Genomic DNA, 27,660 nt, shown 5'->3' with positions numbered 1-27,660 from the left:
CTTTTTCTCTTGCTACACAAATAAGGAGGAATGGATGAAGTTAATCAGAATAAAGCATAATTCCAATTACTCTTTGAAAACAGAAGTAGTAATGAGTACTCCAGTAGTGCAGAAAACAACTTTAACATGCCTTACATCTTAAAATAAAGAAAGGAAACATTTAGTTGAGCTCTTTGACCTTGTTCTCTCCAGCTCAACTTTGTTTGTCCCACTGTATATTTGTAATAAGGCTTAGGATAAATTCCTGTTCCCACTGACTGAGAAGGTCAGGAATTTGCTTTTTGTTTAAGTGCAAGCGAAAAGAGATAGGTGACATTTTATCAGCATGGCAAAAATTTCAAGTGTTATATAATTCTTTTTTAACAACATGTCTCAGATCAAGGACTTGAAAAATACAGTGGGAAGGGACAAGAAAAGGTAAAACTTTATTGATATAAACTCTTCCCCCTAAAATTAGGTATCATATTCTGAACAAAATGTTTCAGTCATATGAACCATGGGTGCAAAGATTTTTTTAAAATTAAAATAGATTAAGTATGAACACAGTAAAAAAGCCAAATATTGTGCTTATAAAGTCCATGTATAAGTCCAATCCAAGTTCCAATCAAGATGTAGAAATTACAGTTTTCCAGAAGAATGGGATGTGATCATCATATTTTAAGTAATTTTAACATGTTCTTACTTAACAGTAGGAAAAGAAATTCAGGACAAAGGCAGACCATACCTTGAGTCAAATGAACAGTAACATTTTTAACACTAAAATGAAAAAGTGTACATGTTTTTAGTATACATTTAAGTGAAATAAAATGTAGCTGAGACAGATGTAGCTATTTTTATTATTTTAGCTGTTTTTTTCAGAGCCAGTTAAAAAGTGTATGTTATTGTTAATAGAAAAATATAAACATTACATATTATGAATTTATTTTTGCTGTGTTCACTTAGGGAAAGTTCTCAGAATGATCAGTCAGTTTATTAGAGTAAAAACATTACTTTTAAACAACACATCCAGTCAGAGCATATGTCCTGTTAGGATTTACATTCTTATAAAAACTAGGGCAACACCAGCATTTACTTTTTATACGGGAGAGAAAGCAGCTGCCTTCATGCCGAGCTATTCTGTTTCTTTTTCTTCTTTTGCACTGGAGCTTCCAGCTTTTGTTTCTCAGGAATAGCTTTTCTCTTTCTTTTTGCTATTTTAGCCCTCTTAGTCGTCCAAAAATCTTTGTCTATCCTGGCTATTGATGATTTTTCATCTTCTGTTTCTGAAAAAAAAGGAAGGAATTATTCACACTGACTTTTATGTCCCATCTTTGCAGTCTAAATGAGACTTATTTGTACCTCATTTTTCAGAAAGGGTTATAAATAACTTTTTATTTTACAGTGCAAAGTGCTATTTATGATAGTTTTGTCTGTGAAATTAAAATATATAAAGATCAAGCATGTAAATAGATTACAATGCAGGAAAACAACAGCAGAAAACCCAAACGAATCTGAGCTAGACTTCATAAGTTTGCCCAGCTACAGGGCCTCAGGCCTAATTTTACTTATAGGTAAACAATACATGCAGTTCTATCAACTGTTTATTTTCTTATCTGTCTCAAAAGGTTCACAGTGGCTTCCTCAGTATGTTATTCCAGTAAACAGAAATAAAACTTTAATAAAAGTGAAAAGAGGCTTATGTTCTCCAACAAACATATGGGCTTGAGACACTATCAGATTGGTAAGTGTATCTGTATCACTTGCCAGCATCATTTCCCCATTTCTTCAAAATACCAGGACATTTTCCAAGGGATATGGTAGAAACCTCCCACTTGGTGTATTCTATTTCACAGTCACATGAGCAACTCAAAATACCTTGAGATGATGTTGCAGTTTTATCAGAGTTTTCTTTCATTTCTGAAGCTTGGTCAAGCCATACTGCAAGACATGTCAGCCTAGCTTTGGTATTGACTTCACACAGTAAAGATGGCCCATCTTTAATCTGAAGAAAACAAAAAAGAAGATTACTTTAACTTTATTTTATTTCTAAATTTAATCAAGTATTTGAAGTGAGAAAGCATCTTACTGCCCACTTTCATTGTTAGGCCATTGTATCACTCAGCCCTTGGAATACAAATATTCTATTACAGATATCAGGGGATAAAGTGTCAAAGACACATGTGCAGTGTTAACAGCACCAACCCACTGGAAACAACTGTATTAGGATAGTTTCCCCCTCAGAGCTGGACAGAGGAGCCCACACAGTAATGCAAAACTTCGCCTGCAGGGAAATGGATTTGGTCAAAATAAATACAGTGTTACACAGAAAGGTAAAGAGTTCCCTGATCACTCTGTCAATTCTGTACAACAAGTATAAAAATAATCAGAGTGGCTGAAATTAAAAACAGGCAGATTCAGATTTGAAGTGTATATATGTTGAGAAATAATTATTTGAACTATCCAAGATACTCATTATAAAATATAGTAGATCCTTTGTAACTAGGCAATACATTTTAAAAATCTATTTCTGATTTTAAAAGCAAACAATAAACACACTAAACTTTAAAAATAAGATGATTCCTTGTTGAACTGTGCTACTCAGACCTGTTTGAAAATACAAATACCCAGTACATTTATGTATATGAATTTTTCCAAAGGATAAGTTCTTCCCCTGACATGAACAACCACCTTCCCCAGCCCAAACTATAGACTTTGTGTTTTTAGAAGAGTAGCAACAGTCATCAACATTACAAAAATTCACAGCAGTCCTTAACTAATTACATAGTCATAACATACATAACTGATTAGATAGTCATAAGCCTGGCTAGGTCTGATGGAAAGCATAAATTTACATGAAGTGAAGCTGAGATCTCACAATATCATCAGATTTTATAGTTTGTTAAAAAAATAAAAAGTACAAAGATGAAAAAAATACGAGTGCATAAATATATGTGCATAGACATACATCTCTACTGAACATAACATGAAAGAAGATCAAGACATCCACATTTCACATAAAAAATTTCCTCAGTGATTTAAAATGAACTCTTACAACAGAACTGTCTCAGTTCTGGTTCTCTGTTAATTTTCTTAAATTTAACAAGCAGTTTAATACACCAACCTTATCAAGATCCAGATTCCACATTTTAATGTAACCGTCACTGGATGCAGTAACAATAACATGCTGTCCTTCTCTTTCAAAACTATAAATATCTTTTATTCTGTGAAAAGGAAAACATTTTTATCTTACAGCATCACAGTTCACTTCAGACCAGTAAGCTGAGAGAAATTAAAGATCAACAGGCAACAGTGTAAAAAATCCGTTTGAACAAAAAGGCCCCAAGTGACAGGCAGGAACTTGGAACTTGGATCTGCTTTGAGTGCTGTCATTTATATGAGGAACATTTGCCTTTGCTAAGCTTATTAGGATTCAATTCAGAACTCTTAAAGACTTTAAAAATTAGACACATCAGTGACATTACTGCTAATGCTTTTGTATTTTGATGAATTCAAAGCAACATTTGGACAAATATTTGGTATTCAAAACCAGAGAATATGTGATTACACTCCTATTGTTTGAACTGAATAAAACTGGTTTGTTTTTTTTGAAGCATTCTAAAGAGTCAGATTCAGTAAAGACTAGTTAAACACAAACACAAACACACACACACACACACTCACTCACTCACAGATTTAGAACAGTAATACTCTTAATTCTGTACCCTATTGTTTTTGTAACATGTATGGACAGCACAGTACTTGTGCTCATACAAAAAGCAAACAAGTCTTTTTGGAATTTAACACTTAAATAAATTCACTTTCTATACTAAAACAAGAGCAAAATATGCTGAACATTACAAGCCATTGAACTTTAGAGAGGACCCAGCATTGCCATAAATATTTAAATAGTAAACAAATATAGAATACCTGTTTTCATGAGCTTTAAATTCACACAGACATTTTTGAGAGTCACAGCTGTAGAACCTAATCATTTCATCATCTCCAGCTATAGCAAGGATAGAATCCTTGGAATGGGAAAAGAGAAATACAAGTGTGATTAATTTCATGTGTTTCAAAGCAGTTAATTTCCCAACACCTTTCGTTTTTGTACTTACTGTAATAAATCTAAGTGAAGAGATCCTCTTCTCTGTTGTAATGGTGCCTGTGATTGAAGCTGTGTCAAGTCTGTAGATATCCACTTTGTTTGCTACCACGGTCACATACTTCTCTCCATCAGGGGACCATTTAATTATGTGTGCATCTGTACACATTGATACACAGAGAATCTATAAGTAAGAATCTTTAAAAGCTGCTAGATTCTGTTTTCTATCTACATCTAAGAAAATATTCAGTGAAAAATCAAACTAGAATAAACAGCTATGCTCTTAAATGTTTATTTATGATTATCAGAATAATGTAAATAAAACCAAACGAAACTACATTTATTTAGCTGCTCTGACCTCAAATTTCAATGAAAAAAAGGATTTACTTTAGTTTTGCTAAATGATTATTATTAAGGACATGAGCTTACATATGCTTGCCTGCACGTGTCAAAAAGACATTGTGAAAGTTTGCAATTAACTGACTTAATTCACTCAACTTTTAATTACATTAAAAATAAAACTATCAAACTGTATTCAGTAAGTGGATTTAGATTGATAAACTCACTTTGCTTCAGGTTTTTAATGAAGGCTGATCGTCCTTCAACAAGATTCCAAGTTCTGAAACACAACAACAGGTAATGTGCATTCTGATTAAAAACAGCGCAGAAAAACTGAAATCCAGTCTGCTGACATGAGGTACCCAAAGGGACTTTTTAAGCCTCTCTATGCATTTTTCTTCCTTCTTAATGCAAGAGATAACGATGAGTTCATATATTGCTTGCAAGCTATAATGTTGAACTTGTGTTATTTATTTTCTAAGCCACCATTTGCAATACTGAGCCCAAAAGGAGGCCAATCGCAATTTGTGCTGTTAAAATAGCATTTTATATCTCTAAAACAGGTATCTACAGCAACATGGAAACGCTCCAAGTGAAAAATCACACTAAACAAAACCTGATACTTTTCAAAAGCTTAAGCAAATTGTGTTCCAAAATACAAACCTATTTATATATCTACAAGTGACTTGTGAAGAGTCAGAGCTCACAAGAAGAAGGTATGAACAGCTGGCACTTAGAACTTCAAAAGACAAAGCAATGGATCTTTGAACCGTTTTATAACAAGTATGTTTTATTAGTGTTGCATGGCCTAGTCCCAACATGGACTTGTTGCTTATAACACCTTATTAAAAGTTACTGAATTATGATTCTCAACATTCCTTCATCAGGTTTGACTCACCTTAATGTTTTATCTGTTCCGACTGACAAAGCTAATTTCCCAGAAGGATGAATAGAAAGAGATGTCACATGTCCCCTGATAAAAACAAAACATTAGCCACATTTATTATTTACAAGAAAAATAGATATGAAAATGTATGCGAATATGATGATTTAAGAAACTCACTTATGTGCCTTAATGGATTTCAGACATTCCCATCTCTTTGTGTTCCAGATACAAATGAGTCCATCCTCAGCCCCACTCAGTAGATGTGCAGTCCCATAGAACTCCAAACAAGTTATTGTGCCTAGAAATACAATTAGCAATGTTGTACACACCAGTTATTGCACAAATGAACAGAGAACATAAAACTTAACAGAAAAGCTTCTTCCATCAAGGCATGCCAGCTACTACCCTAACCTTGGGAAAATCTATATTTTTCCTACGTATTTCTTCAAAAAAACCCTCAAACTTTCTTGCTATATTCAATAGTCTGATATGCTATATCAGGCACCCTTTGCCCATACACATCTGAACTCTGGTCTGTTCTCTGTCACAGCAGTACTCAAACACCATGGCAGAGAGCTGCTCCTGACACACAGCTGAATTTACTGCACATGCTGCTTCCTCATAATCACCAGATGTATCATAAATTAGTTAAATGCAGTTACCATGCTCAGTCTAGCTCCTGGATCTCTTTGGTTAATCAATATGGAGCTACAAATGACCCAAACAGATTTGTCTGGACAGCCATTAATAGATGACTGTACCAATGATAGAGACAAAGGGTGCACCCTTAGCAAGTTTGCAGATGACACCAAGCTGTGTGAGTGGTGAGGGGTGGAATGCCATCCAGAGGTACTTGAACAAGTTCAAGTAGCGGGCCATGGGAACCTCAAAGTTCCACAAAGCACAGTGCAAGCTGGAATCAGGACTGGCTGGGGGATGGACAGATTGAGGATAGCTCTGCCGAGAGGGACTTAGGCTTGCTGAGGGATGAGAGGCTGCACATGAGCCAGCAATGTGTGCTTGCAGCCCAGAAAGCCAAATGTGTCCTGGGCTGCATTCAAAGCAGCATGGCCAGCAGGCTGAGGAAGAAGATTCTGCCCCTCTGCTCTGCTCCTCTGAGACCCCACCTGGAACACTGCATCCGGTTCCAACAGGCCTCCAGCATAAGAATGATGTGGACCTGTTAAAGCAAGTCCAGAGAAGGGCCATGAAGATGACCAGATCCTCCTGCGAGGAAAGGCTGAAAGAATTGGAATTGTTCAGCTGGGAGGAGGCTACAGGGAGACCTTATTGTGGCCTTCCAGTACTTGACTACTTGACCGAGGCTTATAAGAAAGATAGGGACAAACCTTTCAGCAGGGCCTGTTGTGACAGGACAAGGGGTCATCGTTTTAGACAAAAGAGAGTCAATTTAGATTAGATGTAAGGAAGAAGTGTGTTTACAGAAACAGCAGCGTACACTGAAACAGTTGCCCAGACTACTACAGTCTTATTAGGAAAAAAAATCAGTTTTCTTCTTCTGGCAAGGGCCAGTTTTTCAGCTACTATTTTTATCATTAATGTTTTTACAAAGAAATGCTCCCTTACCGTTGTGCTGTAGCAGAGCTCCATGTTCTATCTTCTTTTTCATGTCATAGATTTGGATTGTCTCATCTCTGCTCCCAGTGACCACAAATCTGTTATTCACTGCTACTGCTGACAATGAGGCAGAATGGGCATGATGTGTAAAATCAGGGACGATTGTCCAGGACTGTAAATGAAATGCAAAACAAAGAGGTCTTTCTCAAGCCTACAATAGAAATCTTCCACTTCATTGTCCTGTAATTTTATTTTTTAAAAGTAAAACTTGAAAAAGTACATGTGTAAAAATCAGAATCACAGAATCAAATAGGTTGGAAAAAGCCTCTGGGATCATCATGTCCAACCCGTGACTGAATGTCACCTTGTCAACTAGACCATGGCACTGAATGCCAAGTCCAGTCTTTCCTTAAACACCCGCAGAGATGGTGACTCCACCACCTCCCTGGGAGGCCCATTCCAATGTTTAATCACCCATTCTGTGAAGAAACTCTTCCTAAATGTCCAAACTAAAGGTCCGCTGGGAGTGTGAGTCCATGTCCTCTTGCCCTGTCACTGGTTGCCTGAGGGAAGAGGCCAACCCTCACCTAGCTACCCCCTCCTTCCAGGCAGTTGTAGAGAGCGATAAGGTGCCCTCAGAGCCTCCTTTTCTCCAGAACTAAACACCCCCAGCTCCCTCTGACACTCCTCACTGGACTTTTTCTCCAGACTCTTCCCCAGCTCCAATGCCTTTCTCAGGACCTGCTCCAACATCTCAATGTCTTTTCTGAATTGGGGGGTCCAGAACTGAACACAGCACTCGAGGTGCGGCCTCGCCAAGGGAGGAATTATACTTAGCAGTAAGAATAATGGGATCTTACTGAGTTAATGTGCTGTTAGGCGATTAGTCCAAAGGATTAAAGCGTGCAAACCGCCCCTTGTAATCAGTGCTGCGCTTAGACGAAGCTATCTCGGCACAGAGATAAATCCCAAGGGCGAGAGAGGCGGATTCTCTGGTTTTCCATCACGGTAGGCTGCAGACACGCCTTCCACCTGGCTCCAGCCTCCAGCCTACGTCCCATCCATCCCCCGCACCGCCTCGGGAGGCGCGACCTCGCACCGCGGCACCCGCACCCACGTGGCTGCCCGCAGCCCGGAGGCTCCGCCGCTCCCGGGGCAGCGAGGGGGCCGAGCCTGGCGGCAGCGGCCGCGGAAGAGCCCGCCCCGCCCCCGCAACGCGCTTTAAGAGCCCCGGCGGCGCCCGGAACCGCGGCTGCGGACGGGCGAGACGGTGAGTACTGGGGCGCGCTTCCAGAGGGGCGGGCGGGGTATTTCCCCCACATACTTCCCTAGAGCCGTTCGGGACCGGGCTGGCTGGGGCTCTGAACACGCTGATCTTGTGGAATATGTCCCTGCCCACGGCAGGGAGTTGAACTAGATGGCCTCTAAGGTCCCTTCCAACCCAGCCCGTTCAGCGATGTTTCTTCCCTCCCCCAACCCCCCTCACTCCCGTTACCTGGCCGGGCCGCGTGGCGAACCCCAGCAGCACCTGCTCGTAGCACCCGGCCACCAGCTCCATCCGCCACCGCACGTCGCCGCCCCGGGGTTCCCCACGGCTCTTCCGCCGCCCGCCCGTCCGCCGCTCTGCCTGCGCCGCTCCGCGCCGGCCCCGCGCGTGGCGTCCGGCAGCGCTCGCTCCCTGCGGGTGAGGAGGATCCCGTGGGAGCCGCCGCGGAGCGGGAAGCGCCGGAGGTAGCGGCCGGGGGTCAGGCTGCGCGCGGGACAGCCCGCGCAGGGGGGGCCTCGCGGGGCGGAAGCGGCGCTGGCGGTGATGGCGGCGGGGAGGACGAGAGGCGTTAGTGCCGGGATCGCGAGGGAGGCGGGGAGCGGCGATTGGGATCGGGGGCTGCTAACGGGGAAGAGGGGCGGGAACCGATCTTTTGGGAACGAGGCGGGGTGGGATGGGCTGGAATGTTCGGGCCTTACCCTTTCCCGGGGCCGCGAGGCCCCCGCCTGCCTCAGGGCGCGCGGGGCGAGGAGGCCCCGGCGGCGCTTGGGCCGAGGCACCAGAAAACCAATCCCTCCCCAGCCTCGGGCCCCGCCGGCATTTATTATTATTTCGTCGGGTCGTTTTGTATTTTTTCATTACTTAATTTGTTATCGCTTAGTACAATAAGCGGGAAGCGCGGCCCCGGCGCCAGTGTGGCCGTTTGCGGAGGGCCGCGGCCGGGCGGGGCGCACTTGTGGTCGGGCGCTTCCCGTCGTGCCGAGTGGCTCGGTTAGAGAAATGCGTCACGGCTCGGGCCTGGGCTCGGCCCAGGCCGCCGCGCCGGCCCCAAGAGCTCCGGGAGGCTCCCTCATCCCCATACCCTGACCCAGCGCCTCGTGTGAGCGAAATTAGTGCCGAAAGAAGGCTGGGGAGATACTGCCCGCTGCCTCGGTGAGCGGTGTTTGCACGGGCGATTCAGACTGTGAACAGCTTCGCCCGTATCAAGGCACTAATGCAAAAAAGTGAACTAAAATAAGAAGCTCTGATGTATGTGTAATCCAGTGAAGGATGTGTTTGAATTCTGGAGGTTGAAGCTGCCCCACTGCTTAAATGAAAGCTAGCTGCAACTGTAGATGTAGTTAAAGCGAATGTAAAAAAAAGTGGTGTATTAATACATGCTGTTTTAACTGCTTTTAAAATGTTTCCGTTTTCTAGTGAAAAGGTCGCCATCGGACAGGGAGGCGTACAAAACCGGTTCTGCATAAAAGTTGGTGATAACCAACCGAGAAGCAGTTGCATCACTTGCCTCCGATAGCCTCTTCTAACGAGAGTGCATCTTCCATTAGTTCTGCACGAGTGAAAAGTGGTAAGTTTAAAAAAAGTTACTGTGCAGCTGTGAATTAAAAAAATCACTATTTCAGTGTTGTGAGCATGGAGGAGTTTATGGTTCTTTTAATAAAAAATAATCTTAGAGGAATATTGTTATGTGCATATTTACATTAATAATGACCATCCTTAATAGGAAGAAGTTGCTGCTGATAATTCTTTATAATTAACACTATTATTTTCAGTTAGCGTGCACTCAGTTTGGCAAGCTAACTAACCTTACTAGTATTTTAGGCCTGCATTTTAAGGGCTTTCCTAGCTTCACTATGGCTGTGTGGATGAAGCCCATAGTAATTCTGAACAGCACCACGCATGGATGCTCCGATTATGGTTTATGGCTATCCTATGTCAAGTTAGTCTTATCCGTTTTCAGAAGTAGTGCTCTGAACTGCTCCACTCTGCAGGCAGGCCTTTAAGGCATTGGAGTTGCTCTGTGTTTATTGCATTATGTGGCTGTGGATTTAATCAGCCAAAATGTAAAATATTACATAAATTATTGCATGGAAATGAAAACTAAAACTTCAGTAGTCAAGTATCTGCATAGGGGTTACACTAGACGTAAAAAAATTAGTAGGGGTGAATTGGCCTGTGTGTGTGAAAGTAAATGTAGACTATTTTGCAAATGCAGTAGAGTTTTGCAGTGATTTCTATTTGTTGGATGACTAGGGGAAAAAGCATAAAGAAAGGACATTGGGATCAACAAAGATACATATCTCTTCAGGGAAGTGTGTTCACTGCTTTAATAATGGCAGTAAAATGTTATTTGCTCGTTTTGGTTTTGATGGTAATGAGTGAAATGTGTATATGGACAAGGTGAGAGAGAGAAAGAGAAGAGGTTCAGAGAAAGGTCATGTTTGCTTGTATTGTGCCCTCATCCTGCTTTTATTTCCCATATTCTTTAGCACATGGGAAGTACTGCTGCTTGTTTTCAGCTGTATAGTTTGTGGTGCAAGTAAACTTAAGTTTGGCTAAAAGGGGAAGAAACCAGGGAGGTTTTACAAAACATACTGAAGTCTCCATATTTTGCCTTGCTTTTAAGTATTTTGGAATCTTCTGGATTACTGAGTTATTATATGTAGGTATTTCAGGATTAAGGGAAAAGTGTATGCAACTTAAAAAAATCTCTAGAATTTTGTGGTGTTTTTGACACCAGTGGGAAAACTTTGTGGTCTGTTACAGTTTAGGACAGTGAAGATTACATCTAATCACAATCCTATTGGCCATGTATCTTTATCTCTATTGTTTTAGCAATGACAAGTCAGAACTTAATTCTTAAAGTTCTGAATTAATAACATTAAAGCATATGATGGGGTGAACATATTTAGAAGTAATTAATATTGAAGATAAAATCCTTCATTTTCTCTTTCTTTCACACATTTTTTTCAGCTGAAGGAGTGTAATAAATTGAACCTGTGCAATCATACTGGTCGAGAAAGACAGAAGACAGTTTGAACCATGGCAAGCCAGGTAAGATCATTTAGTCAGAAATACAGGCTTGCAGTGCCTAAATGGATTCCAGAACCATACTCAGAATTCCTAATAAATGTAAAGCTGACATAGCTAGCTTGCTCTGAGTTGGGTGTTTTAGTCCTATGATTTCTTCCGGCAATGTGGTAATCGGTGGCTGTCCTCAGGACACTTAATTGTGTCAACTCAAGCAGGTTGGGGGGCATTACATTAAGCTTTGCAGTTTGCATTATTTGAGCACGGGTTCTTCTGAAGGACCTCGTGCATAACACTGTATAAGATACACGTGGAGATGTTATAGAGGAAGAACATTAAAGCCTGCGTAAGTAAATGCTGTGGAACATCATTCTTATTTTTGGAAGTCCTTGTTCTTCAGAATCTTAATTGAGGGAGACATCTGGTGTTAATAAGACTATTTCCACTCCTCTTTTGTGTAGTTGCCCCACTCACTTCCTTTTTGAACTGTGGTTTTTGGGGTTTTAGTTTTTTTGTTGTTTTTTTTTTTTTTAGGGTTTTTTGAGTTTTTTTGGTTTGTTTTTTCCTTTTTTAAGTTTTATTTTTCTTCCCTGAGAGGCACTTTTTATGCCTTTCTTCCTGGCCTTGTGTCTGGGTTCAAGTTTTCCCTCAGCCAAGCTAGTGCCTGTTCCTGGTCTGCTTTCTCCTTAAATTCCATTAATCGGCCTCTTGTTGTTCCTGGCCTGGGAGAGTGACTCACTGCTGGGTAGTGAGGAGAGGCATCTCACAGAAGAAGAATTCCTAGGTGAGGAGAGATAAGGACAGCGGAGATCCTTTCTAGGCAAGAGTGACAATTTCCCTGCCTCTTCATCATGCAGATCGTGCTGCGGCAGGGGTTTTTGCATCCTGGAGCTCAAGCGGAACACAATCCAGTCCTGAAGTTAATTAACATTTAGGATTGGCCAGCATCAAAGGGCTATCTGGTTTGTCCCTAGTTCCCAGAGGAAGCTGTCAATCCTTTAGCCAGCTTGACAAGTCAGGGGAATATGGCTGTTCATACAATCCTTTGGCTCTGTTATTTTTGCCAGGCGTTTTCCCCAGAGGCTGCTTTCCCTCATGGGAGGCGGAGGGAGAAATGGGACCCCAGGCTTCTTTCAAGGGCAAGGTGAATATGGGGAAATCACCTGTGGTGATGGGGAGTGGGAGGGAGGAATGTAAATGAGGCTAAATACTATAAAGGCATTTTTTTTCTCCCTACAGGACTTGATGGCAAAAAAAAGGGAATGTCTCCAGGCCTACAGCTGGTGGAGAACACCACAGAAGAAACGGAAGAAAAAGAACAAAATAAAACCAGGAAGAATAGAGTTTGTCCCAAGTAGTACTAACACAACCAGGTAAAGACCTTTAGGAAGGAGCGGCTCAGACCCTTTATCTGTTTTAAATTGCTAGTGACTAGCGAATGCCATCAGTTATTTTAAAAATCCTGAAATGTCACACCTTGTGCTTATACACTAAGTATTGCTTATGGAATTGAATTGCCATTTGAATAATGAAGATTTTTTTTCTTAGTTTGTCTCATAATCGCTTGAGATGTGGTGTCAAAACAGTCTTCTATTTGAATTCTGACTGTAACTTAATATTTTTTCTTGGTATTTTTGGGTGTCCTGCCCTTCAGACTAAATAATACTTTCTAAAACAAACTTCTAAAAAGATTCTTTAATAAATTTGTCTTTGTTGAAATGCTTGCAAAAGTGGTAGAATGGGCTCAGAAATTGACAAATTGCTGGAGTGATGGCATTGCAGTTCTGTACACTGCTCAGCAGAGTTCTGCAGTTAATCCTCTATTCATATTGTCTCCTTATTTGTCCAGTAATAACTACTTGCTTGTATGTTGGGGATTTTAATATTGAAATTAATTGTTTTTCTCCAACTTAATGGTGTTTATCTTTTTAAAGGCCGGATTATTCAATATTTGTTGGGGAGCTGACTCCAGAAGTAGATGATTTTCAGCTCTATGACTATTTCCTAAAGAGGTACCCTTCATGTATTGACTGCAAAATAGCAACAGACCTGCTGGGATATTCCAGGTAATGCCTGTGGCAATGTGTTAATGCTGTCAGTATGTTTGTTGACATAAGTAATATAGAAGAACTTGCATTTGAACTGTTTTTGATTTTTCTTCAGAGGCAGGAAGAGAGAGATTAGTCTCTGGCTTTATTTTTTAACAACATAGATCCTTGTGGTTCTAAAACTTTATGGTTAGTTTTAGATTTTAATGTGTTAAGCTTCAATTCAGCCAAATGTGTATCTGCATGAAAGCAGTTAGAGAGTGGGAGAAGGGAGAGCTCTGAAATGGACATCTGTGCTTACCTACAGCAGTGTGTCCACTTAGTTATGTGCAGTACTGAGGACAAAACAATTCCCTTGTGTGGAAGAGAAGTAAGGCCTAGCAAATCTTAGGGGGTTGGGAGATTGAACGTCTAATATTAATAAATAAAGCTTAGTAGAAGTTACACTGGCCAGGCAGAGAGCAAAGCAGGAATGAGTTTGCTGTTCAGAAAACACTAGCTGTAATGGACTAATTTAAGAAACTAAAAAAAAAACCTGGAAATCTGAGAGAGCAGATTTAAAGCATGTTAGAGCTGTAGAACAGTAGGATGGGTTAATACTGATACATTAACTGCTGTAAGTGCATAAATAGAGAATCTGGTTGCTTACATGGATAGCAGTTAACATGTATTGTTTCACTGGCTTTTTCAGCAAGTTGCATCTAATGCCATCAACAAAGCTTTTTTGCTTCTGGCCCAAGCTTTTAATTTTGTGAAAGCATCTTCTGTGCATGCGTGCATGCCAGAGAGATTGCTTAGGTAATAGAAGCTATAGTAGCTACTATTTTCTGTTTTCGTGAAGACAGAAATTGAATTAATTGGCTTTGTAACTGTTATGAATACTAGAATTTGTTTTCTCCCTTTTGAAAATTGTAGAGGGTATGCCTTTGTCAGATTTGGTGAGCAAGGTGATCAGATGAGGGCACTGCAAGACTGCCAGAATGCACCAGGTCTGGGGGGAAAACGAATCCGGCTGAGCATAGGAATTTCTAAAAGGTAACAAATGAGTTATGCATTGATACAGTAATTCTAAATAATCGGATTCTTTTAGCTCTGCATTTGTAAAGACTGTGGCCCTTGCTGTAATGGCTGTACACGATGCAAAATCATAGAAGCATTACATTTTGTCTGCCTGGATCCATCAGCCTCTTTGAGGATTGCTGGGGAAATCCAACTCTTAAGTCTAGCCAGATAGTATAACCTCGGCTTAGCTGCTGTTGTGACCAGCCTGAATGCTTACAGTAGTGAAGCTGAATGCATTTATAAGTATTTCATGTTTGGGCCTGAAGAAGGTAGAAGGGCCAAGAAGTATTTTTATGCTAGGAAGCTTTTCTTCTAGGCCTTTCCTCTTGCCTTAGACAAGGTAGCACATTGTTAGTTCTAAAGTAGGCTGGCAGAGGAAGGAACTCTTTAGTGGAAAAACACAGAACACAGAGGGGAAGAAGCTAAAGGAGATGTTGCTTGAACAGTTTTAGAGCACTACTCTGCTTCTCAAGTGATTAGGGTAGCAGGAAATTTTCAAGTTGATTGGGTTTGAGAAGTGTTTTTTTTTTCTGGCCAGCTTAGTTCTCTGTCAGTTATTTAAGACAATCCAGTTAGAGACTTGATACCAAATTTGATAAACTTTGTTCCAGAATACAGACAAAAATAGAACTTTGTATGAAGCAATTTCAGTATATATTCATAAGGTTAGCAGCTTGTGTGTTCTATTAGCAGGCTAAAAATAACAGCTCCTGCTTCTTTTCCCTGGATAATTTTGCCAATGTTGCCTCATTGCTTTGGAGCAGAAATGCCCTTACCAGAGAAAGATTTGCTTTGACTAACTTGCTTTGAAAATGAGGTCCCAAAGAAAGTTTTCCTTGCTTCTGCTATTCAGAAGAATGTAAGCAGTATTTTTAGATTTCTTTCCTACAGAGAGGGATGTCGGAGAGAAGTTGAAGCAGAAGATTGAGACACTATGAAGTAACTTGTTTAATAAAGTAGTAAGACAACAAAATACCTATTTATTAGAATGTATGTGTAGCTTCACAGTAATGAAGCAAAAAATGTAATGTGGGTATTGAAATACACGCCACTAATCTACACCTGTTTCCAAATGGCTGAGTACTGTGCTCTCACAGCATCCAAAAATCCAGCTGTCAGAGTAGTTTGTTATTAAGTTACTTATGTTGGAAACCATTTTTGAGCTCCTTCGATTTGTGTTCTTGGCAAAAAGCCCCAATCTGAATTTTCTGTAGCAAAGTGGAGACACTGCAAACACAGGAGGTCTGCTTGTATGTGATCAGTGAGGAAATGTCTAAGCACAGGGGATTTCTTGGAATGTGCAGCTGATATATCCCAATTTTCATGTAGTTTATCTCTGTTTCAGAAAAGACTAATCTTGTTCAGTGATAGTTGTCATTAGTCAACTTGAAGTTGTACCTGAGGAAAAATCTGCTCAGGAGAGGGAAAGCAGTGAAAACGAATCTGGCCCTTTGGTCTTCATAACTAATGAGTTTTGTCATTTTCCTGCTGCTTTGGCTTCATTCTGGATAATGGCAGTGCTGATTTCACCTGACAGCTAAGCTTTGGCAACTGTTCATGGACCAAAACTTGAGAAGGTGAAGGTAGACATGGTTGACAGGCAGTGTCAGATGCTCCTTTGAAACAGATAATCTGACTTTACTCCATTGTTTCTGGAAATTACAAATTTAATATTAACAAAACAAAAGATGGAAGGACTAATTCAATTTTTAAAGTGTCTTTAAAACAGCAGTGCTTGGTAAAGGTCTCTGATCTTAATGAATCATTTTTTTTATCAGTAGCTTGCTTAAACAGATACCAAAATACTCAAACTGAATACAGAGAAACATATTTTGAATTAGTCCATAGAAATAATTACTTTTGGCATTGGTGAACGTGAGCATTTGCTCTCCTCAAAAACATGAGATATTGTCCTGTGACGTAAAACTTACGCAACTATTTAGAAAAGTTTCGTCATAAATTTGGAAGCATGTGAAATTAACTTCAACACTGGATTTACAGTTGTTTGTTCTCAAACTCTTAATTGTATATACCTTCTCATGTTTCAGGCTGAAAGCAGAATTCCAGCGGTACCAGTCATACAACTATAATGATTATTATCAAGATTATCAGAACTACTATTCACAGTGGAATTACGATCCTTACGCTGACTACAACTACAGCTCCTATACTCCCTATGATAGCATGCAAGCTGTTGGAGACTGCTCTTTAGGAGATGCTGTTATGGCCCCAGCTGTTTTTGAGGTAAAGATGCTACACAGTTAATTTAAAAAATAAAAGACAACTAACAAGTCGTGGATTGTGTAAATCAGAGCAAAAGAGTCCTAAAACTGAAATCATGCAGTCACATAAGTGTGATGGTTATGTTCAGCATTTTGGATATAAGTGCATCTGTAGAATTAGATATTTATGCAGTAATATTTATGTATGTCAAATAACAGTTTTGACAGCAAATTTTTATAGTGTTTCTCTCATCCTGTTTTTCCAATGTACTTTGCTTAAAGCAAAATAAAGAATTATTGTAAGATGATCATATCTAGGTCAGCCAATTGATCAATTACAACTTCCAAAAGTGCTTTTCAAGTGGAACTATACTATGGTTTTCTTAAGAAAACCCCACCAATGCATTAAAAAGCAACCCCACAAGAAACCCTTCCCCAACAAACACAACCTGCTCCTGCTTATTTTACAGTTGTGGTAGGAGGGAAGTGTTTAGGAGCATAAAATTATTTTGGATTTGCAATGCTATCTGAAACTATGATTTTTTTTTTTAGGAAGCTTCAACTATGACTGAAATCAACGATGACCTAATAACTGAAGGTAATAATTTTATCACTGCAGCTTGAATTTAGCCATACTTCTGTCCTCTAGCAATACAAGCCAGTGACTCTTGGATAAAGAATGGGTTATAGCCAAGATGAGGTAGGATTTTAAAGCTAGTAGTGTACACCATGTCAAGTAGAATGGGACATTGTCAACAACACTTTACAGTAGGCTTCTTGTAACTTTGCCTTCATTGTCCTTCCAGAATGGATTGTTTGAGAAGTTACTATATCTTTGAAATTATTCTGCTAAGATTATTGTATTTTAAGCTCATTAGTAGATGCATCCTGTAATAGTGTCCAAAAATTGTAATTATCCCCAAATCCCTGCTTCATGTGGAAACGCCAGTATAGTTCTAGCATTTGAATATACTAATTCCAAACAAACCTGGACTTGCTAGCTTTGTTAAAATTCTAGGTGAATAAACATCTCACTAGATATTAGTAAGTTTGTTAAATCATTAAATATACCAAAAGTACAATTTATTAGGCATTACTTCAGGTTTTTGTGTGCAAGCCTCCCAAGTTCTGACACTTGTACTTACCAGGTTTTTATTTTCAGATCCACAGCTATACTTGGATGTTGATGAAATGAACAGACAATTTATGGAGACAAGTGAAGAACTTTATGATGCCCTCATGAATTGTCACTGGCAACCTCTGGATACGGTCACTTCTGACATCCCCTCTGCTATTTAAGTGTCTTATATAGCATGACCGTTATGACCAAGGTGCTAAAATTACATTTCTTCTACATTACTCTAGATCATAAGTTTTAAAGCACAATGATAGGTTGGGTTTTTTTTGCTATGCTTTTGGCAGTTTCTGTAATCTTTTTTTTGTTTTGTTGATCACTTGGAGCATCTTGAAATCATGTAAATATTCTAGAAATGTAAAGAGTTCAATGGGGTCTAAAGATAGACTTGCCTGTGTAAATAAAATTTTGTTTCTGCAAACTGGCCAGCAAGGGATTTTACTTACCTGTGTGAAACACCTTCTCTTCTGGCTTGTGGAATTTAGCTGGAGGCAGTAGAGGTATTTTACTTGTCTTTGGTATGGGCATCATCACTAGCAAGACCTAGCTCTCACATCCTTACAAGATACCTAGGCAATTTTTCAAGCTCTTAATCTTAATATGCTATAGAGTTTTAACATACAGAAGGGTAAACTTTGAGCTGCTGTAGCTGCAAGCATTCCAAAGACTAAGGATGGTACCTACTGATAATTTTATTTTTGACCTTCTTGTTAGTCTTCTCACCTAACCCTTTACAGCAAAGAAACTGGTGTAATATAATACCTGTTCTTACACATAAAAATCCTTGGAGAAAACCCTGTGGTTTAAAGGAGGTAGAAAAACCTGTCAGGAATTAAAATATCCCAGTATCCTCTTCAACCAAGTTGCACCCTGTTCTAAACATCTGTTACTTGTTCAGTCATGCTCAGATGTTTCATAGTGAAGAGGTTTATAACATTTTAGTAGGATAACAGTTCTCAGTATTCAAGTCAAAAGAGGTTAGGGGTGATGGCAATGAAGAAAGTTCTGCTTTAAGTTGGCAACTTCTGAGTGGCTTCCTCTACACTGTTCTTATCTGAAAGGGTATAAAGTATTTTTCAGTCATGGGGACAGCTTAAGCTCCTGTTACTATATAATGTACACAATAAAATGAATTCAGGCTGGAAACAAGAGAATACTTTTTGAATAGAAAAAAGTAGAAGTTATCATATAGCTAATACATGTGAAAGCTACTAAAGCTACTCAAGGCATTTTGGTACTGCCATGTGTCTAAATCATAATTGCTAGGATGGTAATTCTTTTTTTTTCCTTTAATGACTTAATTACATTAAAGTGTATAATCTATATGCTGTTCTTAAATGTGAAACTAGTACTGCATTGCAGAGTGGTGACTTGGCACAGCAGGTCCATTCTACCTGCTCACCAGAATCTCCCTCTTTTTGCAGTTTAATTTCAGCTGGGATTTTTTTTTTTAAGTCCCTATATGAAATACAGATGCTCTAAACTAGAAAGGTCTTTTGGTGTAATACAGGAACTTTATTCTTCCTGGATTTTGATCATTGCATATGTAGAAGGAGAGAAAACAAATCCCCCTCATTTAGGCAAGGAGATTACTATCACAGTTTTAGAAACGGTTTCCCTGCTTTGGAGAGAACTAGTTGCAAAGTGGCTGGAATCTGGGCATTTGTTAGGTGAATGTTTCCCTGGTGTGAACTGGTCAGTCTTTGGAGAGTCATAGTAGGGAGATGATTTTTGGGAACGTGACAGAAAGTGGAATAAATAAAGCAAAGAGAATGTGGATGGGAAGGGGAATTACTTCTGTGCCTACATAGAATTGTTTCACAGGATTGCAGAAGGGATGAAACTGAAGACAGTAGATGTAGGCTCCTTGAATTTGGATGTAGGGGGTGTTAAACTTTCAAAACCATACTGGATTTGATGTCATTTCAGTAGTAGTGCACAGATGTGGTGCCTGAGCTTGGTAGTACAAACCAGTTGCTAGGCAAAGGATTTTGACTCAAGCAAGCACTGTCATCAAAAGCAGGAAGATTATAACCCAGGCACAGACCTGGAAGCTTCCTGCTTTGAAGTCCATATCCTGCTTTGCATAGTGTTACCTTAACACCATACTTAAGCTGCAGCAAGTAATTTGTGGAAACCTCCTATTGTGTTATGAGATGCTAAGGGTATATGTTGCCTTGGTAGAAATCCTGTAGAGTATCCATTGATTTTTAGCTTTTGGGAGGCTGAGCTATTTGTGAATTATGTAATGAGGAGCCTATGTAGTTGTAGGATTTCACTTAGATCAGCACTGTATCACCACAGCTCATAAGCCTCAGTCTGTAGTCACCATATTTATGAAGACTTTACATGTTGGCAAGGTCACCACACTCTGCATTAGAGACTTTTCAGATATGCACTTTCTGTTCTGGCCTGTAAAGTATCCATATAGTGAAAATACTGTTTATGACATGCAGTGAAAGATATTGTTTGGGCCATTAGTTCTGGCAACCCTGAGAAATGTTGGGGAATAGATTGTCTTCAGTCAGCACAGAAGAAAAGTGAGGTGAAGAAGGAAGTCTGTAGGTTGCAGCCCATGTGATACTGTTTTAAATACCTCTATGACTTTGTTTTCTGTCTCCTGAACCTTTCTAGTCTATACTGCTTACCAGTTAGGAGTGCATATATGGGATCAAGATACTGTGTGCAGCACACATTCTTTACAGTAAAGGCACACTGAAAAAACTTTTCTGTATTGGTGTAAGCATGAATTTTGGGCGCATCAGATCTGCTGGCATTCATTGCTGAGACTTTAAATTGAGGAAACTTCCAGTACTGGTCCAACTACTGCCTGCATTAGTGAGCTTACACAAAGACCTGGACATGTCCATCATACAGATGCCTGCCCTCAGTTCTGCAAAGAGCTGATTGCAGTAGAAACAGTAAAAAAAAAAAAAAAAAAAAGCATTGGGAGCAATGTTTTCAACACCGTGCTATTTCACTTTGGTTGTTTTGTCTGTTTTACACAGCTGAAATGTTGTGGTTTTTTTTTCAAGTCTGATGAAGGGTTTTTTTTTTAAGAATATCTAGTATTGGTTTTAGAAACTCTTCATTGTACCTAGCTGTGATAGATAGTGCCTTTACCTGAAACCCACTTATTTCTTGAAGAAGAGTAGTGATTTTGTTTTCCACTTAACCTGAACAGAAGAGCTTTAGTACCGTGGTTTGAGGGGCTAATGATCCTGCAGTCAGTGAACAGGGAGAAAGAAACAGGCTAAAAACCGGTGAAGACTGAAAAGCATAAGGTTAAATGGTACTTAAGCCGTGAATGTTTCTTTTTGCAGGGATGCTCTTGGACCAACAGCTTCTTTCTAGCGCTACCTCAAAGTAACTTGCAGATATAACTCACAGGGAAGATTGATCAAATGGTGATGATCACTATCATTCTGCTGGAGATATATATATTTTTGCCTTTTGTTTTGTCTCATTTTTAATGACACTTATTTAACTTCAGTGACTCATGTCAATAGACGTTGTTTGACTACATCAACAAGTATTTCTGAGTCATGAGTTTCTTTAAAGGTATGTCACCATATGGAAATTGTTCTAAATAAGTAAATAAAGCAGCACTTGAATTTACAGAGCAAACGTAGCGTAGCTGCATTTGACATGTGTGTGGAAGAGAAAATCGTGTTTACAGCTTACCTTAATATTCTTAGCATGCATAAAGAGAGAATCTTGTTTTTAATTTGCCCAGCCCCTACATGACCAGCACAGGAATGATTTTAGTCTGTTCCCCACACAGGTATCATTTTAGAAGCCAGCATTGTTAGTAATGAATGTCTTTTACCAGTGGGCAGAGTTTCCATCCCTCTGTAAATCTAGCTCTTCGCATAATGGAAGTACATTATGCTCGCCTTCCTTCGCCTCCTCTTAAGCTGAAAGCTAGTGTGGTAATTGCTTCCTGGGCAAAATGAGTTACAAATCCAGGCTAGAATACTATTTTTTATGTTTTGATAATTGATGTAGATCCTGACATACCCGTTGTAGAAGCAGTCTGTCATTAATAAAATTAGTCAGCAGCTGTAGCACACCAGCCGTTTACACAAAATGAGGTGGTTCTTGCAGGTGACTTCAAACATGCATGTTCCCGGATAAGGGATCGTCAATCACTGCAGTCATCCCCTGCACGTAAAATTGTATTCACGATTGTGGGGCAGGAGAGTAAGAGTCCGCAAAACCTCACATAAGAGTGTAGTTTATGAGGAGGAATATCTGGAAAGTAATTCCACCCTGCTGGGTATTGGATAATTGTTATCTCCTGTAGATAATGAAAATGGGACAAAGAAATTGAGGAGTTAAGCCACATAGGAGAGCTGGGAAGACTCTGATGAAGTTCAAAAAAAGCCAGTATGAAGCAGAGATGAGGCAGCACAAAATTCCTCAGTACCATTTCTTCTTATAGCTGTTCCTCTGTAGCTGCTGCCTGTTTACATTTCTGCATGCTTTCAGAATCCACCCTTGTTTGAGCTCCCCATAATCCTCTCCCAGTTCCACACACCCTTTCTTCAGGTGTGTGCTGGGGTAAATGTGTTTTTTGGTGTTTTTTGTTTGTTTTGGTGGTTTTTTTTTTGTGGTGGAAGGAGTGTGTGGTGCATCAGGGCTCTATCCTGTGTACCATTCATGTTGACTTGCACATAGGCAAAGTGCTTGTGATTTTCTGCACTACTCAGCTCCATCCTTCACACATGTTGATGCTAAAAATAAAATGCAAAAACATAGACTTTTCTCAACTTTCAGTAGAATATAAAGAAACCCCACCTTTTTATGTATTTTAACTTTGTAATAGGAATGCACTCTTCCTCATGTTTTGAGGAAGTAAAAGTTGTGTTGAAGCTTTTTCCCCCTACCTCCTTTTCATATGCCAACACTGAGGGATGAAAAATCTGCACCTCCTCTTTCTCTTGCTTACACAAACGCACTCGCTAGTGGCAGCCTGGGGGAGTACCGCGGACCTCCCGGTGCTATTTTTCCTGCTGCGTTCTCCACGTTGTTCCTCGTCAGGGACAAGGGAACATCCCCCTCGAGCTGTCTCTTGAGGGAGAGTCAGCGTGGGTAAGTTGTGTCCCCGGGGACAGAGTGGCTGGAGGACGGAGCCAGGCTCTCCTCGGAGGTGCCAAAGCAGCAGGTCAAAAGGCAGCAGGCAGAAACCGATGCACAAGAAATTCCACCTAAATAGGAGGAAAAAAATTCTTTACTGTGCGCATAACCGCGGACTGGAACAGGGCCCCCACAGAGGTTATGGTGTCTCTCTCACTGCAGTAATTCAGGAACTATCTGGATGCAATCCTGTGCTATGAGCGAGAAGGTTAGCCCAGATGACTCGCTGTGGTCCCTTTCAACCTGAGCCACTCTGTGAAACGCCGCAGGAAGAGGGGAGAAGGCGCTGGAACCCCGGCACGAGCTCCGCTCTTAGCCCTCAAGGCGTCCCTCAGCTGCGGCCGGAAGGGGACGTTTCCCCCGCCACGTCCCTTTGCGGGTCGCGGCAGATCCCAGGGAGCGCTTTTCCCGCGCAGCCGGCGCGGCCCGGCCCCTCCCGCTTCCCTCGGGGCGGGGGCGGTGCGCGTGCGCGGGGGCTGCCGGGCCGTCCGCCCGGCGCCGCTGGTGTGACGCGCCCGCGCGGGCTGGTGACGCGCGCGCGGCCCGGGGCGGCCGCCGTGTGGTTGGTCGGCGGGGCAGGGGGGTGCGGCGGCGGCGGCTCGGGCCGCGGGCGGGCGGGCGGACAGCGCGCGGGGCGCCGCCGCCGGGCGGGAGATCGCGAGCGAGGAGCGGCGGGCGGAGGGATCGCGGAGGGAGCGCGGGGAAGGGAGAGACGCGCGAGAGGAAGAGACGCGCGAGCGCGCGCGCGGGTAGGGGCGGGGCGGAGGCCGCGGAGGAGCCCCCCGCGCGCGCACCAGAGGCCGCGCGCGGCGCGTGGCGGGCGGGAGCGGCGCGGGGGGAGAGAGGCCGGGCCGGGCGCGTCCCCGCGGGGACAGTGACAGCGACAGCGCTGCCGGGCCGCGGCGGAGCGCAGCGGCCGCACCAGCAGGAGGAGGACGAGGCCGCCGGCGGCGGCGGGCCGGATCGCATCATGGCCTCGGGTGGCAGCGGCGGCGGCGGCGGCAAGATCCGGACCCGGCGGCACCACCTGGGAGTTGCGAAGCCGCCCTACGCGAGGGGCAAGCAGCAGGTGAGGTCGCGCGTCAGCCCCGTGAAGCCTCCCCTGCTGCCCCGCTTCTTCCCCGGCGCTCCCCTCAGCGGCGGGAGGAGGCGCCCCGGAGGCCCGGCCCGGCAGAGCCGCGTCTTCCCTCAGCCGCCCTCCCCCTCCCCCCGCTCTCCACGCAGTCCCACGTGCGCGGCTTTGGGCCGGGATTTCCCGGTGGAGCGGCCCGCGGGGAGGGAGGAGGGAAGGGTTTCCCGCCGGGGCCGCGGGGATTGTGGGATTTCCGGGCGCTCGCCCCGCTCCGCCACCGCCGGGCTGCGGGGGGATTCTCGCCTCCCCTTTGTCTCCCGCCTGTCCCCCGCTAGGCAGGAGTAAAGGCGGGAGGAGGAGGAGGCGGCCGGGAAGGAGTAGGTGCGCATTCCCTCTCCTCGCGGCTGGAGCAGGCTGGCTCCCGCTCCGCGGGATGCTCGTTTTGTCTCCGGGCTGCCCGGTTAAATCGTGGTTAAATTGATCTCAACTGGGTTATCAAGTTAGAGTTACTCGTCAGATTTAAGTGCATCGCTTCCGATATTTGCCTTTATTGACAAATTCCAGGTTGCGGATGAGTCTCTGAGGGTGCTGAGTAGTTAGGCATCTTCCATTGTTGGTAGTTCTTTTTGGGTTTTTTTTTGTTTGGATGCGGTTTTTTGTTTTTGTGGGGTTTTTTTTTTTTTTGTAGGATGCTGCTTGAAGAACCCTTGGTGTCTTGCCTGTACCTAAACGTGCCGGTGCAGTGCAAGCGAAATGTAATTCATAAGGCGTTTGTTCTCCTTTGTACTGTGGGACAGAATAGATGGATAACAGAAAAAAGCAGTTTGTAAATTGCAGTCCTGTGTCGTTTAGAGTGGCTGCAGGGAGCAGAAGCAAAGATCCTTCCTAACTTCTGTTTCTCAGGGAATTTCAAGATGCCTGGAGTCAGTGCTCTGGAAATGCCTTTCACGTGTATTTATGAACGTTAAATGGATTGTAAAACCAAAGCATTTACGTTATTAAATCGCTAACATAAGCTAGGAGATTAAATATTATATGCAAAATTGAGGGTATGTTACGCATAAATTGTTGCTCAATGAGTTTTTATTATTTGGGAAGTACAATACGTAATCCTTTGTATAGCACACTGATCAGCAGTGTTGTCCTTGTAAAGCAGGCAGGGTGACACTTCATCCAAAGAATCACTGCACTTGCAGAGCAAATATTGAAAGCTCTTATGTGAACAACAGAGTAACGTTGAAATTGCAGTATCCTGCACGTGGTGATACTCTGTAGATAGCTGATAAAACAGACGAATTTAAAATAATTAGGTTAGATGTTTTTCTGATTATTCTATTGTCTGTTTCCTCTGTGTGTTTTCTGCTAGGTTTATTTAAACAATAGGGCAAAGCAAACACGTGCTTGGGGGGGGTATCTGTGGGATTCGGCCCCGAGCATGGATGCTGCAAATCAAATATATCAGTCAAATTAACAAGTAATATATTGGGGAAGAAATGGTAAATAGGCAAACTGATAGGTATCAGATATGTGCATTTGTTGTAAGGGATAGCTTTTTAAGCCTATGTAGCTTGCTAACCTGTATTACACAAAAAGATGAGCTCTGGGTAGATAGCTGACTTGAACTGGAATTAATTGATAAGTGTTCCTGTTTTCAATATAATATCCACTCTGCAGAAAATAGTCCGTGGTTTGGTGTTGTCTCTCAGTAATGAGTTTGGGAAAACATGGAAGTGCTCAGTGCAGTCTGGACATGATCTCCAGCTTCGCTAAGTATTATCAATAAGTAAGCTAATAGAAATACTGTATTAATTATTCTAAGAGCTTGGAGTCAAGACTGCAGTCCTGAAAACTCAGTCTTTTATCATCAAGCTCCAAAGGTACCTAAGCACTGAATGCCATATTGCCAATACCTTTAAAGTTCTTAGGATATCTGATTCTTTTCCACACGTATGAAAAATGAGTAGCATGATGCCAGGCTTACAGTAGTAAGCCTGTTGTGTGTTTCTCTGATGTTGTTATGCTTTCTTGATGTTGTTATTTTGCCGTAGTCTCCCAGGGAGCTTGGTCAGGTAGGAATTCTCCAGTTGTGCCCAGCGTGCTGCAGTCAGTCTTCTATTAAGTGCAGCAACAGCTTTAGAAGACATTTGGAAGAGGAGATGCTGCTGCTTTTCAAAGGTTATTAGCTAAAGCATTTGTTCAAAATGTGGTAGACCCTGCTTCAGATTTCTTTTTTGCCTAGAGGCATCAACCTACATCTTCCAGTTTCTGGGCAAATATCCCAATTGCCAAGCTGTGTGTTGTCTTTGAGTTCTTCTGACTGAAACTGTGTTGTTATCTAGAAAAAGTCTGCGTGATTTATTGAGCTAGGCAGAGGATGTGTAAGAAGATGTTACCTTCTAAGAGTAGAGACATACAGCCTCTGATCCATTATATCAGACGTTATTTGTTTTATATATTCTTGGAATAAACACTCAAAGTGCAGAATTTCCTACCCTTTTCTCCCCAAGTGCCTGATAGAGCCATATTTCGTTATGTTTGCATGTGTGTTTTTTTAAGTGTGGAATCTTTTTTTAAACCAGTCTCGAATAGGAGAGATGAACAGATGCTGCTTGGAGGATGTGACTTGCAGCTTGTATTTTCTCTTGGAATAGGGATATATGAGTAGATTTCCCCCACTAGTGAAGGAACTAACCATGGCATTTTCCTTTCTGGGCTACCATCCTGCCTTATAAAAAGTGCGCTGTCAGCAGCTGTGTTATTAAACCAAGAAACAAAAAGTAGCAGCACCACGAGGTAAAGATGGTATCCACTCACCCATCATGAAGATTTGAGATGTGAGAATCACATCTCAGAATGGAAAGAGCCTTTTTGTATCTTTTTGGTGGGTGTTCTTGGAGTAGAATTGTGGAATTCTTCCCATTGACTATGCTTTTCTAGGGACAGAATGTTGACAGCTCCACACTGAATGCACTGATTTTAGGTCATGCTGTGTTCATGGCCATCCCATGCTGAAATATCCTGCCTTCTCCTGCACTTCAAAAGAAGCTTAGGTACTTGGGTTAAAATTGCAGCTTCTTTAAGAGCTAAGCACATGCCGAGTGAGGGAGCTGTTGTGTCCAGCATCTGGTTTCATCTTCCAGATGTGGCTCCAGTGTTTCTAAACTGGGTTTGTCCTGGTCATTTGGATAGACCGCTGATGGGAATTACTGATGTGGATGTGTAAATGGGAGGGATGTTTGCATTGCTGGATTATTAAACTGCTTCTAGAAGAGTATCTGTATGTTCCTACTGTTAATTTTATGTTTAATTTTGTGCTTTCATGTGTGTGCACATGCTGGTTTAACTTGGAGCAGTGCCATTGTCATCCAGGTAACAGATTTCAGAAATTTCAAGTGTGACTTAAAGGAGAAGAGGATAAAATAACTTTTCTTGGTAATTTTTTTATTTGATAATTAAGCATTCAAATGAATGATTCAAAGAACTTTGATTCTTCTGGACTTGTATTTAAACTCATGCAGACAGATTTAAGCATGAGAAAGAAACAGTTACCTGAAAAGTGCTTATAACCTCCCCATAAATTTCTATATTCATACTAAGCTTTAGCTTAGAGCTGTTTGATATTAGAGATAATGTCTATAGATTAAAACTTCTGAGGAGTGCTGTTTTTTTCTACGTATGTGCCAATGCGTATTTATAACATAGATGTCCAAATCCAAACATGTTTTCCTTGATGAAACTAGTGTAAATCTCTGCATGTATTGTAGTTGGTCTTGTGCTGATGTAACCTGTCAAAGGGGACCA

The 27,660-nt window shown here is 41.7% G+C and overlaps 3 protein-coding genes across 18 annotated transcripts in view; 2 read left to right on the top strand and 1 right to left on the bottom strand.

The window, feature by feature from the left end:
- Positions 1–393: 393 nt before the first annotated feature.
- PAK1IP1 (PAK1 interacting protein 1) lies at positions 394–8,530 on the bottom strand. 2 transcript variants are annotated; one of them, XM_014878420.2, is made up of 10 exons: positions 8,380–8,530; positions 6,894–7,056; positions 5,484–5,604; positions 5,319–5,393; positions 4,648–4,700; positions 4,095–4,240; positions 3,907–4,004; positions 3,101–3,200; positions 1,855–1,981; positions 394–1,262 (listed from the first exon to the last, which is right to left on the bottom strand). In XM_014878420.2, exons 1-10 carry the CDS (start codon positions 8,440–8,442, stop codon positions 1,102–1,104), a joined length of 1,107 nt encoding a protein of 368 aa, XP_014733906.2. In that variant the 5' UTR covers positions 8,443–8,530; the 3' UTR covers positions 394–1,101. The 2 variants fall into 2 exon arrangements, with proteins under 2 accessions (XP_014733906.2, XP_088025405.1); XM_088169279.1 differs by lacking the exon at positions 8,380–8,530 and adding an exon at positions 7,745–7,902.
- Positions 7,936–21,275, top strand: LOC106854482 (tRNA selenocysteine 1-associated protein 1). Of its 15 annotated transcripts, XM_088169312.1 has the most exons (11): positions 8,581–8,718; positions 9,568–9,718; positions 11,125–11,205; positions 12,249–12,325; positions 12,421–12,554; positions 13,116–13,247; positions 14,145–14,264; positions 16,340–16,535; positions 17,066–17,111; positions 17,676–17,844; positions 20,972–21,275. In XM_088169312.1, the coding sequence occupies exons 4-10, from the start codon at positions 12,296–12,298 to the stop codon at positions 17,810–17,812; spliced, it is 795 nt and encodes a 264-aa protein (XP_088025438.1). In that variant the 5' UTR covers positions 8,581–8,718; positions 9,568–9,718; positions 11,125–11,205; positions 12,249–12,295; the 3' UTR covers positions 17,813–17,844; positions 20,972–21,275. The 15 variants fall into 15 exon arrangements, with proteins under 15 accessions (XP_088025451.1, XP_088025486.1, XP_014733935.2 ...); XM_088169360.1 differs by lacking the exons at positions 8,581–8,718; positions 14,145–14,264 and adding an exon at positions 8,018–8,154; XM_014878449.2 differs by lacking the exons at positions 8,581–8,718; positions 20,972–21,275 and adding an exon at positions 8,018–8,154 and having other exon boundaries at positions 17,676–18,069.
- Positions 21,276–23,695: 2,420 nt separating this feature from the next.
- Positions 23,696–27,660, top strand: part of NUP153 (nucleoporin 153) — a 43,807-nt gene continuing 39,842 nt past the window's right edge. Inside the window, exon 1 of the mRNA XM_014878388.2 lies at positions 23,696–23,856. Within this exon, the coding sequence (XP_014733874.1) occupies positions 23,758–23,856 (99 nt within the window). The 5' untranslated portion in view covers positions 23,696–23,757. The remainder of the gene's footprint in view (positions 23,857–27,660) is intronic.

Source organism: Sturnus vulgaris, chromosome 1 (genome assembly GCF_052056855.1).
Source record: "Sturnus vulgaris isolate bStuVul1 chromosome 1, bStuVul1.hap1, whole genome shotgun sequence".
Classification (NCBI taxonomy): Eukaryota; Metazoa; Chordata; class Aves; order Passeriformes; family Sturnidae; genus Sturnus; species Sturnus vulgaris.
This window is presented reverse-complemented; position numbering and strand designations above follow the sequence as displayed.

Excerpts from the sequence above, each read along its gene's own strand:
- PAK1IP1 (XM_014878420.2), bottom strand. The coding sequence starts at position 8,442 with ATGGAGCTGGTGGCCGGGTGCTACGAGCAGGTGCTGCTGGGGTTCGCC. Across the intron at positions 4,701-5,318 it reads GGAACAGATAAAACATTAAG|AACTTGGAATCTTGTTGAAG; the intron begins GTGAGTCAAACC and ends GTTGTGTTTCAG. Across the intron at positions 1,982-3,100 it reads GGAATCTGGATCTTGATAAG|ATTAAAGATGGGCCATCTTT; the intron begins GTTGGTGTATTA and ends TGTTTTCTTCAG.
- LOC106854482 (XM_088169312.1), top strand. The coding sequence starts at position 12,296 with ATGGGACCCCAGGCTTCTTTCAAGGGCAAG. Across the intron at positions 12,326-12,420 it reads AGGCTTCTTTCAAGGGCAAG|GACTTGATGGCAAAAAAAAG; the intron begins GTGAATATGGGG and ends TTCTCCCTACAG. Across the intron at positions 12,555-13,115 it reads AGTAGTACTAACACAACCAG|GCCGGATTATTCAATATTTG; the intron begins GTAAAGACCTTT and ends ATCTTTTTAAAG.